This window comes from Periplaneta americana, chromosome 5 (assembly GCF_040183065.1).
Source record: "Periplaneta americana isolate PAMFEO1 chromosome 5, P.americana_PAMFEO1_priV1, whole genome shotgun sequence".
Lineage (NCBI taxonomy): Eukaryota > Metazoa > Arthropoda > Insecta > Blattodea > Blattidae > Periplaneta > Periplaneta americana.
In genome coordinates this window covers 69,698,931-69,711,723 of record NC_091121.1, presented here as the reverse complement: position 1 = coordinate 69,711,723, position 12,793 = coordinate 69,698,931, and the positions used below count along the sequence as shown (strand labels likewise).

General features: G+C 37.5%; 2 protein-coding genes across 2 annotated transcripts in view; one reads left to right on the top strand and one right to left on the bottom strand.

Moving 5' to 3' along the window:
* The window catches only part of LOC138699819 (protein Wnt-5b-like), a 2,020,855-nt gene that overhangs the window by 1,200,116 nt on the left and 807,946 nt on the right, over positions 1 to 12,793 (top strand). The window lies entirely within an intron of this gene.
* On the bottom strand, positions 7,704 to 12,669 carry Ppa (Partner of paired). The gene has a single exon (XM_069825993.1). The coding sequence runs from the start codon at positions 12,501 to 12,503 to the stop codon at positions 11,145 to 11,147; it is 1,359 nt and encodes a 452-aa protein (XP_069682094.1). The 5' UTR covers positions 12,504 to 12,669; the 3' UTR covers positions 7,704 to 11,144.

The following is a 12,793-nucleotide window of genomic DNA, read 5'->3' as shown; positions in this document are numbered from 1 at the left end:
TATTCATAAATTAAAACTTGTATTTTTGTATTTACTTATTTAACCTGGTAGAGATAAGTCCATCAGGCCTTCTCTTCCCCTTTACCAGGGGATTACAACTACAATATTAAGAATACAAGTCTAGACAAGTTATTGTAGAAGTTCAGAACAACGAAATAATTTTTTTTACTGAATTACATTTAAACGTACAAGTAATAGTTAGTAATGTAAAATGTATATACTCTTACATGGATGTGAGACTTCGGGGATAACTCGATATATAAACAAAATTACAATATTTTATGAACAAATGACTTCGTACAGTCATAAATATCGGTTGGTCTCATATAATATCAAACGAAGAATTATGGAAAAGACAAACAAAGCTAAAATCACAGACTATATTTTCAAACAAAAATGGAACTGAATGGGACACACTCTAAGCCAATAGAAAAAGAAGCATTGAACTAAAATCCTTAAGGAAAAGAAAGAGGGGGAGACCGAAAAGAACTTGAAAGAGGCAGTGAAGCAGTCTTAGGCCTATCAGATAAGCAAAACATGGAAACAGGTGAAGTCCATGAGCCGAAACGAAGTTCGATGAAGACTTACTCTTGATGTCCTAAGTCTTCGAAGGAAATAATGGACTCTACTACCATGATTCATAAATCCAATGTGAGTGCGAAATTACAACAGAGTATATGTATATGAAGTCCCGCGCCGTAGTGTCGTGGTCTAAAGGCATCATGCCTGGACTCCCGTTACGAAATGCGCTTTGGTTTCGTCGTCATAGAGAATAAATTTTCTCATGAAATTTCGGTTAGTGTATGGGACCGGTGCCCACTCAGCGTCGTGATGCATTTCGGTAACTATGGTAGGTAGCGAATATCCGGTTCTGAAAACCAAGTATAACGGCTGGGGAGATAATCGTGCTAACCACACCAGGTGGGGGATCTGGTTGGATGATCGTTCACCTCTGTTGATGCATGTCGGCCCTGACCCTCTACGGAGTGTTGCAACCAGGTTCATTTATGTGTATGAAATATAATATTGCTTAATCGTGGTTTAGTATTTAAAAAAAGACAGTAAACTAAAGGCTGGTTCACAATAAACCGGGAACGGAAACGACGAGGACGAGAACGGAAATATAATAAATATAATAAATGTATTTTCATTCTCGTTCCCTTTCCCGGTTTATTGTGAACCAGCCTTTAATAGAAAAAAAATTCATGTTATTTTCCTCCTTCTCCTCTTCATCTGCTTTGTAGTTAGAATTATCATTTTTTCTTTTATTCTGCACCATCTTGAGGAGAAGGGAAGAAGTTCTTAGTACACAATCTAATGCCGACAAAAATTATGAAAATGCATGCTCCAAACACCAAGACTGTTCTTACTCAAGTTTTCGAGACATTCGTAAAATTCACTCTGAAAACCAATTAATAACAGGTTTCTGCTTACATTTCTGATAGGAATATTGCTCCTTGCTTTACATACAATGCAGTTTGATGCCTTTCGTGAGACATGGTTATTCCACTCCAATCGCCTCTTACACTCAGTCTTCCGTGCTTTGTGTTCATATTCTTCTCTGACGTCTTCATTTTCTCCTGTCGAACAATTTATTTTCTAATTTATTGTTTTTCTTATTACATTAACTTAATTTATTTCAAGTACTTATTTAGTAGGTTACATTTCTATTGTAGCTTCGACAGCTTGTCCAAGAACTCATTTATACATTTTTACTGCATCGGAAGGAAACAAAATCTGGAATTTTGTAGCCTGCTGTGAGCATCGATGCTTATAAATAAAACTGCAATTCATTTGACAGGTTAATTTTCATCCGGGTAGAATGATTTGTAATGCGTCTGATAATTCGTTAATGATCGGATGTGATAAAAAAAACTGCAGTGGGAAATTAAAATGTCTATTATATATTGCCACACCATCAAAATGAATGTCTAAATTGTTGCCATGTCTTTGGCATATGCATTTATTAAAACTAAAGTAATTAAAATCGAAAAGTGTGGTATTATACTTCTAATTGAAGAGTGCTACAAATGTAATTTATTCGTTAGTAATTACATAGATCCACATTTCACCATTTCTGTGCCGTGAAGCTCCTTCTCTGACACATGTTGATTGGCGCAATGACCGCAGAAGGCCGAAGTACAACATGAAAAGTCGCAGAATGTATAATATACATAACATTAGAATTTAAGCGAAGTTATAAATTAAGCTTGAAGGCTTCTTTACAAAGCCTTGGGTGTTCGATCATCTATATATTTGTGAGGCTTAAATTCCTTGGATTCTATTCCCGGTAGATATCATCAGAATTCTATTCTCTAGATCCTAACAAAATTTTCGATCCCCGGTACATCTTCTCAAACTTCAGTTGTCCTTAGAACCTGTAATATTTTTTCATTCTTGTAATAATTGCTGTTATACTTTTCCACAATTCTTGTTAGGCTTTCTTATTCCCATTTCACAGTTTCGATTCTCGGTAGATACAGTCAGTTTTCCCGACCCTCTGTTAGGCTTTCTTATTCCCATTTCGCAGTTTCGATTTTCGGTAGATACCGTCAGTTTTCCCGACACTGTAGTTCCTGTTAGGCTTTCTTAGGTCCATTTTACAGTTTCGATTCTCGGTAGATACCGTCAGTTTTCCCGACCCTATAGTTCCTGTTAGGCTTTCTTAGTTCCATTTCACAGTTTCGATTCTCGGTAGATACCGTTAGTTTTCCCGACCGTTTAGTTCCTATTAGGCCTTCTTATTCCCATTCCACAGTTTCGATTCTATGTAGATACCGTCAGTTTTCCCGACCCTGTAATTGCTGTTATAATTTTCCACAGTTCCTGTTAGGTTTTCTTATTTCCATTTCACAGTTTCGATTCTCGGTTGATATCGTCAGTTTTCCCGACCCTGTAATTGCTGTTATACTTTTCCATAGTACCTATTAGGCTTTCCTGTTTCTATTTCACAGTTTCGATTCTCGGTAAATACCGTCAGTTTTCCCGACCCTGTAGTTCCTGTTAGGTTTTCTTATTTTCATTTCACAGTTTCGATTCTCGGTAGATACTGTCAGTTTTCCCGACCCCGATAACTTTCCAATTTCACTTTCACACTATAGATTTTTTATAGATTCTAAGAAATTTTGATTACCTACCATTAAATCCTGAAAAATTTACCGATTCTTATTTCATATTTTCGATTCTCGACAGATCTTATGACAGTTCGATCCAAGTAAAATACTAAAAAGTTCTGATTCCCGGTAAATCCTGTGTTACTTCAATTTCTGATAGTTTATATGGGATTCTTCGATTCCTGGTGGTTCTTTGAAAATGAAATTTTACATTTCTGTCGATCTTTCCCGAGTCCTAGAAGATAATATGGAATTTGGACATTCAGCAGATCCTATGAGTAATTTTGATTCCTGGTAGTACTTCTAAGTCTTCCCGATTCCTGGAAAATACTGTTAGACTTTAATTTCCGGCAGATCCTATGAGACTTCGGAAATTACTGGCAGATCTTGTATATTTCCTAGCAGATTCCGTGATTTTGATTGCTGGAGATTCTGTGAGACTTCAAATTCTCGGCATATTCTACGAGTTTTCTCATATTTGCGGTCGGTAATTGTGCATTATTATTATTATTATTATTATTATTATTATTATTATTATTATTATTATTATAATTATAATTATCATTATCATCATCATCATAATTAATATCAATTTTATTTCAAAAGAGGATAGGCCTATCGTTCGAGAATAACAGGTCTAGCATGTCATTACAGTAGTCAATGGATGATTTTTAGAAAATTATATCAATGTATTGAACCATATAATTTTATCTGTGTGAATGATATTGTAATGTAATCATTAGAGAGGAGAAATACATTAAACTGATAATTTCATTACCAAGTAATTAAAGCTCATTAACTCGAGAAGATAATGAAATTGCATACACCAGTTGTTTTTCAGTCTGTGGAACACCATGAACATTCAGGAGAGAGACTATTTTTTCAATAAAAAGAACTCGCATTAATATATGTGATGATTTTAAGTGGTGATAATTCCACCTGAAAGCAAAACATGGAGTTTTACTTGGTTATGTAACGACACTGTATCAATTACTGGGTTATTTAGCGTCAATGGAATTGATGATAGCGAGATGGTATTTGGCGAGATGAGGCCGAGGATTATCTAACATTCTTCTTACGGTTGATAAAAATCTAGGAACAAACCCAAGGTAATCAGCCCAAGCGGGACTCGAACCTACGTCCGAGCGCAACTCCGAATCAGCACGCAAACGCGCTTATGCCTGAGCTACACCGGTGGCCTGCAAAACGTGGAGTCTTTGACTCTAAGATGATATGATAAATAATTATGCAACACTTTTAAAAGAAAAACAATTAATATGTTTTTTGTTTAGGCCTATAGCAAATAAGAGGAACATTTAGACTAATTTCAATCAAAGTAAAAATTGGCATTAGGCCTATGTAGATAAAGTTATATTTCCACAGCGAGGAGCTGTTATATTTTAATGTGAAAATAGTGGGACCTACAGATCATCATTATCGTCTAGTCTTTATATATGATATGTTTCGAAATCATTTTCGAATTGAATTCATGAACTTAATTTGAGTCTTCCACCTAGTTATTTCTTTTCCGGCACATAATTATGTGGAGTTCTTTTTAGAAGTTTAGGCATACTGTCTATACACATACATTTAAAGTAAATTTGACATACTGCCGCTGCGTGCTAGCACATCATTTATGGGGAAATGATACAATATGTTCATTGAGGTGCATTAAAATGGAAAGTCACAGGACGAAATTGAAAATTACGATTGGAAACGCTTTTATCATCCGCCTTACAGCTCTGATTTGGTAAACCAGACAATTACCTCTTTCCCGTATTGAAGAAGACCTTGAATATAAATGGAGCAGTTGAAGAAGAGCAGTACTATGATACTTCCTGCATAGCGAAAGGCCTATTAACATTTCAGTAAGATTTTAAACGTTTGTGCGGAGGCGAGGGAAATTTCTAGCATTGAAAGTGGATTATATGCAGAAGTGGACTATGTTAAGAATGTGGGTAACATTGACAGTATAACGGTTACACGCAAAGAATTGTTTGTTATTTACTAGCTAGAGTAAACTTGTTTAATGAAAATATTTCATAGTTCAACGCTTGTTTCATTTGACAATTGTGTAGTTTTCATATTCTGCCAATATTATTTTGCTATTGCGTCCTTTCTTCATGGATTTTGTCATTACAGTTGAAAACTTGTAATTCTTTTCAGTTCTCATTTCGTCACGTATATAACGCAACTACCAATTTGTATGAATGTAGGCTTACAACATTTCTAAGGATTAGAACTTCTTTCTCGATCAACATTTAAGATTCAAGTCTCGTTATTGTACAGAAATCATTGATGCCGCTGTTACTTTTATAGAATTTAATTTTAATCTTCTTTGTACTTCAGTGTTTTAATTTATGGTTTGTATACAGCGAGTACGGCAGATGAGCCTGATCATTTCAAAATTAATGTAATTCTGTAAAATTTTAGAATAAAATAAATGCATTATTATACAATTAAACATATGATCATTCTCTTTCTACCAGAACTCTTTCAATGTCATTTTAAAATAATTTTTTACTTCAAAGTTTGAAATTTCACAGCGAGAAATATTCTCTGGCCAGCATGTTCACCTAACTTCTCGTTATTAAATTGAGATTACTTAAGAGCAACAGTGTATAAACTAGAATTAAAACTTTTGGTTGATTAGACACAATATATCTGATGATATGAGAATAGGTGCCCGCTGGTAAATTTGCATATAATAGCGAAAGACGTTATGAAACAAGCAAGTGGGTAGTTCAAACCAAGGCCGCAAAATATGATAAATATAAACTAAGCGAAATAACTTTCACAACATAATAGATAAATATGTTTTTACCTTTACATAATAAACGTACTTAACAAAATTCTATATAATTACATTAATTAAAATATCTTTTAATTCTTCTGTTTATGTACTTATTTAGTTAATTTATTTCTACTGGCAGAGTTAAGGCCACAAAGCCTTCTCTTCCACTCAAACAGTTGTATCCAGAATAACGAAATTTCTGGGTTTATTTTGTAAATCTGCGCGGTGGTTAGAAATAATGTCGTTATATTGCTGTGTACAAGGAATTTCAATGAATTTTCAAGAGTCGGAATGGAAATAAACAATCATTCATAATTCACACTCAACTTAAATTTTAGCTGTTGTTAAATATTACGAAATTCCAATATTTGCCTCCATGTAACAACACATCCCGCCTATAGCAATTTTAACTGAATACTATTCCGCAACAGATAAACATCCCCTTTGCTCGTGTCATAACATATCATACCCTCTCGAAAATTTAATCCTGAAGTAATATAGCGCACTGTGTTTCAAAGTAAATGCGTTTCATATACTTACAGGCATTGAAAGAAAGCACTTACGTCCCTTCTTACAATCAAGGTAGTATATTATAATGAATTCTTACTCTTGCAACAAATCTTAAGCAAATAAACATTTTAACTACCCACCAGTAACGTAAGTGATGGATTTTTCACGTACAACATTTTCCAGACTAGTAAACAACAAAGATGTAATTACATAACTCAATACCAAAATTTTGTAAATTTTTTATTGCATATGATGGTATCTGCAACCCTTAGACGAGGTAACTGATTCGCTTTGTGGGACAATTGGCAAAAATCACAACATTAAAAGAAAATATAAACGATATGAATTGCACCGAATACCTATTCCTTTTACGGTATGAGTATTAATTATTCATTGAGTCATTTGAGTGTTTCGTCAGAATGCCCATTTTTATCCTCCTTTGGGTATTAATTAACATACATTTAAAGTCATCTAGTTTCATTCTTAAAATGCTTGCTCTTACTAAAATATTCTTTATTTCTATACTAAGAAATTTAACTTTAAGATTAAGATAATTTGGGGTATTCTGGCAGTATTTGTGATATCTCTGACAAAGGTCAGTAGTTGATTTTATTAATTCCATTTCGGCTGTGTTAATTCATTTTTATTGATACCGTCCTAACCTCAAAGATTCGTGAACTGTTTTCCCTCTAGGCCTACATGTATAAAATAGTACAAGTTATGCTAATATTACACGATTTCAACACGTTTCAAATTAAAGTCAATTCAAGATTTTAATGCAGTACATATTATAAAAAAAGAAGTAATACAGCAATCACTACTGCTTCCAAGGATGCACAAATTAACGAAGAATTGCAACTATTTCATTGTTAGTTTAGGCTTTCAAACAGCTATCTCGCTATTTTGCAAATTTAAATGAATATCATACAGCCATTATTTTTTATGCTTGTATCGTAATTTTAATAGAAACGTAAGCCGAGTTTAAATTAAAAAATATAATTAGGCCTAATTTCAGGTATGTTCTGCACTAAAATAAGGCCTAGTTCTTCTTTTCAACAAAAGTTATTCTGGTGGCTACTATATTAGACAATAGCCCGTGGTCACTCCACATATTCATTTAATTAAAAGAAAAATACGCTAACATTAAAATAATAAAAAAAACTGAAATTAATAACGAATTTGTGATGTCCAACCTAAGGCCAGTTTCATAATTGAGTTTAAATGTGCAGTTCATTTTGTAAACCGTTTGTGAAGGAAATCAGATATTAATTATAAAATAACATACATGTATTTCAACATTATATTATTTGTAACTTATTCAATTACAGTCAGAATATAAAAATCTGAAACTATAGTTGACATAAATATTAAATATAAAAAAATTGAAACATTGTATTTACAAACCAACAATATAATAATTTTGAAGTTATTCAATTGTTTTTCTTTGCCCGAGGTCAGCCTGACAATCAGATTGATGACAACTGAGGCACACGCATGTCCCTACTCTTTCACTCACATATCTCTTTCCAGACTCTCCTTAATCAGCAAACAGACAAATCAACAAACACGCAAAACAAAAACCTCACACTTATCATATCATAGCACTCTGTGTTTGGCATATCAGGTGATTGCCCTCATCTGTTCAACAGTGACAAAACAATTCCCAACTTATTCTCCACTACCACTGAGCTAGAGCTCTGAATTATTTAGGCCTACACATTGGTGACATTGGATGTTGTAGAAATAAAAATTATATATTTAGATTTTTCTATCCAAATCGATAAGGAAAGCAAATATGTAAATAATTATTATGTTTTGGTGAAAAAATTTCCCGAAATTTCTCTGTAAAACATAACTTATAACATTATACTGCCAACAACTACTTTTGTTATGATTTCAGCATGATTATAAATAAGAAAATATTATTTCTTTAATATACAAATGCTTGTAAAGCTGTATCATAAAATATGATGAAAATTAACATAGAAAATATAGGTTTATGTTTCTTATTTTTTAAGTGTAATTTTTTTACATGTGATTGATATTGTATTTAAAATATTGAAATTCACATAATATGGGCCAAATATTTGTATATTTTATTTTTATAGCTTGTTTCGTTATATGCTCTTTGATATTATTTGTATTTGACTATTTGGCAATTTAAAAATTAGGCCTACGTACCATAAGAATTTCTGTGAAACATTTTTTTACAACTGTAATTCGAAATCCTCTCACAGATTTGTAAAATTAAAATAAAAACAGTTGAATTATTTTCGGTAATGATGAAAGTTGCCTGTAACATGAATTTTATCATAATTCATTTGAAGAAATAGAACGATGCTATTTGTCTTTATTGCAAATTTTATAGCAAAGTTATGACTGTTGTTGAGGAAACAAATTGCTACGTGACAAACCATTTTAACGGTTTTAATTTGTTTTAATTATAAATTTATTATGCATAATAGTTTCCGACAAATTGACGACGTGAAAATATAGTATTTCAGGTAAGTTAGCGTATTAACGTGAAATATCTCTTACCAGTAGGTATTTTGGCATACTTTCTCGCAAATGTGTAGACCTAAATTATTGTAAATTCCTTGAGAATAATTATAAATCTATGCCTAAACGTTTTTACTATACATCATACTTAAATTTGACGGAGCATAATTTTGAAGACAACTTTTACTATGCCTTGTCTTCATTACAAGTAATAAAGTAAAGGTTATATTATATTATATGACTGAGTTGGAACAGAAGACAACCACCTGATTTGCTGTCCACAGTGAATCATTCAACTCCGAAGCTAATATTAAAGATAATTATTATACAGATCACATTATAACTTGTGTTAGTATCTTCGGCTTGTTTAGGAAGAGAGTGAGCATAATCACGTATGTCCCTGCTGCAGCTGCTTCTCTGTTCAGACCCTCTACCTTGCGTATCATTGTTACAAACAGTTTCTAATAACCAAAGAAATGTTAGTGTGACTAGGGAACAGGGGTGGTCAGAGGCGCGGGGGGAATGGGGGCTGCAAGGTGTCCCATGGTCCATAGTATTGGGAGGAGATATTCAACTGCCGGAACCCACTGAATGGAAACTACAATATTTTCTTTTGTACAGCGTTAAAGAATATTTGGACTGTGCAATATTACTGTCATGCCACGTTGTGATAAATGCCGTCCTCGTGGTGGAAATAATATTGAAAAAAGTTTGTCCTAGAGTATTTCGTTCAGGATTCGTGTCTCGAGACATGTAAGCTTTCTAAAATGACCGCTTATGCGAACGAATGGCCAGCAATAATTTCTTCTTTTGAAACAAATCCTAAGCGAACGTGACTTGTTTTTTTCCTGTTCGTAATAGTCGTTATCTTTCACACATGTATCTGAACTGTTTCAAGGACTTTGCTACTGTCATAGCCAACGACTTGGCAGTGGCGTATCATATCATTATCTATAAACTAAATGCCAAAGTCTCTTGCATTGAGGGAGAGATGGAAGTACAATCATGTTTTGTCACTCCGTCCGAAAAGGTAACATCTCTTAACAACCGACAAATGACAGTCTATTCCCTTGCACAATACAAAATAAAAGTGACACTATTAAATTTTGTATATTATGAAAGATATTGCTCTGATATATTTCTCTCATAGAATCAAAGTCATAAACAAGAAGTAAAGAATGTCGAACTTAAAACACATGACAACCCGAGTTAGGCAAGTGGTAACGTTTCCTTTTTTCTTATTCAATCTATATACATTTGAAGAAACGTTTGCCATAAAATCAGTCTTATAGATGTCAAATCTAGGACAAACATGCCGAGATCGACAATAAATGATACAAAATAGCCTTTCTTGGGACCTCGTAGTGTTTTTGTTAGAACTAGGCCTACTCTCCTAATCCAAGCTAAGGTAACTGCTACTGTCGTTTGCAATGAGGTGCTACGACAAATAGAATTTGAAGGATTCATAAGTCAATAATAGTTTGAAGTTAGAATGATCACTACGGCAGGTATTTCGTTTCAGAGGTATGAATTTCAACAGTGTTCCTATCTGCAGAAATCCTCTATTTCTTAGTCTTTACGTGTCAAGTTTTTAATTAAAGCTGACCTTAATTTTCATATAGATTTACATTTACGTACCGTGACCGATGAAATTGATATTTTAAGTTACAAGTAACATTAAAGAATTGCTTTATAGACTATGCGAAAGAATTGGTTTTACACGTTATACTGAACTTCAGTTCTCCATGAATTTTGATAACAAAGTGATCAAAAGAAATACTTTTGCAGAACGAATGGAATGTACGTGTTACGATTCAATTTAAAGTTGCTTATTGAGTTATCTTTAGAAATTTAAACAATACGAACCATTTACAATGACTGTCACTATGATAGTTGGTAACAATGTCGCATAAAACTTCCCGGCTTAAAGAATGGAATGTATTTATTTTGCTAGAACATGTGGACTTCGACCAATTTAGCTACCTGTAGAAATTTCAACAGTTTGCAGCGAATGTCACAGCGATATATGATGACAGTGTCACCGAGAGAAACTGGAATGTATGACAGCCGGAATGCTCGGTCACAACGAATCACGTGTAAAAAATAATTCGCTTACATGCCGTGAGACTCGAACCCGGAACGCGAAGGAGAGGGAGGACTCGCGATTACGTATGGGGCTCACGTGGGCCGACAGCGGGGGTCGAGGCTGCGACCTCGGGGGACCGGTTTCACCTGACATGCCAGAGGCCCAGGTTCAGGGTACTTAGCTGAGGAAGCTTCATGATTCGCTCCAGCCCCACGGTGGTGATCTTGGTGCAGCCGTACAAGTCGATGCAGCGGAGATTCCTCAGCGAGTCCGCGATGGTGTGCAGGCCCTTGTCCGTTATGCGGCTGCACTGGCCGATGTTGAGGGTCTCCAGATCGTGCAGGGTCTTGGCGATGCGACAGATTCCTTCGTCCGAGATCTGACACGCGCTGAGGGACAGGGATCTCAGGTTGAACAGGCCCTGGGACACGTGCACGAGGGCCTGGTCGCCGATCTTGTCGCAGAACGACACGTCCAGGGAGGATATTCGCGACCCGCCCTCGGCGAGGTACGCCATGCCGATGTCCGATATGTTGTCACACGACCTCAAGTTCAGCTCGCGCAGAGATACCATCTTAGCCAAGTGTTTGAGTCCACTGTCGGTTATGCTCACACAGAAACTAAGATTGATGCTCTTGAGGCCCGTCAGGCCGACGGACACGTGTTTGAGCGCCTCGTCGGACAGCCGCTGGCAGTCCTGCAGGCCGAGGTGCTCCAGCGCGAGGTTGCCGTCCGCCGTGTCGCGGTTGAGACCCGCCAGGTGGCCGATGCCTTGGTCCGACACATGCCAGCAGGATCGCAGGTTGAGTCGCCTCAAGCTCTTGAGTCCCCACGCGACGAGCAGCAGTCCCGTGTTGGTGACGTTGCAGCAGCCCCCCAGCTCCAGGACCTCCAGGTTCTTGAGGTACTGCGCGATGCGGCCCAAGCTGGTGTCCGTCACCTGCTTGCACAGCGACAAGTCCAGCGTGGTGAGCGACGGCACGTCGGCGACGAACGCGTGCGACAATCCGATGTCGGTCACGTTGTAGCAGCCGCTCAGGTTCAGGGACTCCAGGTTCGGGATCCCTTGCACCACGTCACGCAGGCTACGTCTCAGGGACAGCACCTGCACTCGACGGATCCCGCGGCGGACAAGGGATGCGAACAGGGACGGGTTGGCGCGTCTGAGGTGTAGCTTCGCCTCCACGCCCCGCCACACCGACTTGTGGTAGGCTGCGTCCCTCCAGGCCGCGCAGACCTGTGCCGCACGTCCCTTGTCGCGGACCTCGAGGTACCCGAAGATGAGGGCCAGGATCTCGGGGTACAAACACGACACATGGGTCCGGCTGTGTGTCGGCGGCGGGGGCGACGGTTCCCTCGGCGCCTGGTGGTGAAGTTGCAGATGCGGTTGGTGCAGATACGTCGTGGCGTACGGGTGGTGATGGTGGTGCGGGCGGTGCAGAGTCGTGGCGGCCACCAGCGGCACCGGCAGCTCCGTGAAGAGGACCTGGGCCTCCTCCATGCCTAGGCGACTCGCGTCTGTGCGCTCGACATGGCCACGCACTCCTTCCTCTGCGGGCGACTCACACTCACTGACTCGCTTCTCGTCGTGTCCGCCTGAAGGCGCACTCGTCGCCTCGACCACTCGTTACAAAACTTTTTACCGCTCGACCATTGGCTGGCGCCGGCCCGCTGCGGAGTCACGTGGTGCAGGGCCGCTGTATTGATTCGGAGCGCTGTGCGGCGGCATTTTTAAGTTCTGGCGAACGATCGCGACAAGTCAGAGCCCCTCCTTCCCACCCGCCCGCCCTC

Excerpts from the sequence above, each read along its gene's own strand:
- Ppa (XM_069825993.1), bottom strand. The coding sequence starts at position 12,503 with ATGGAGGAGGCCCAGGTCCTCTTCACGGAGCTGCCGGTGCCGCTGGTG.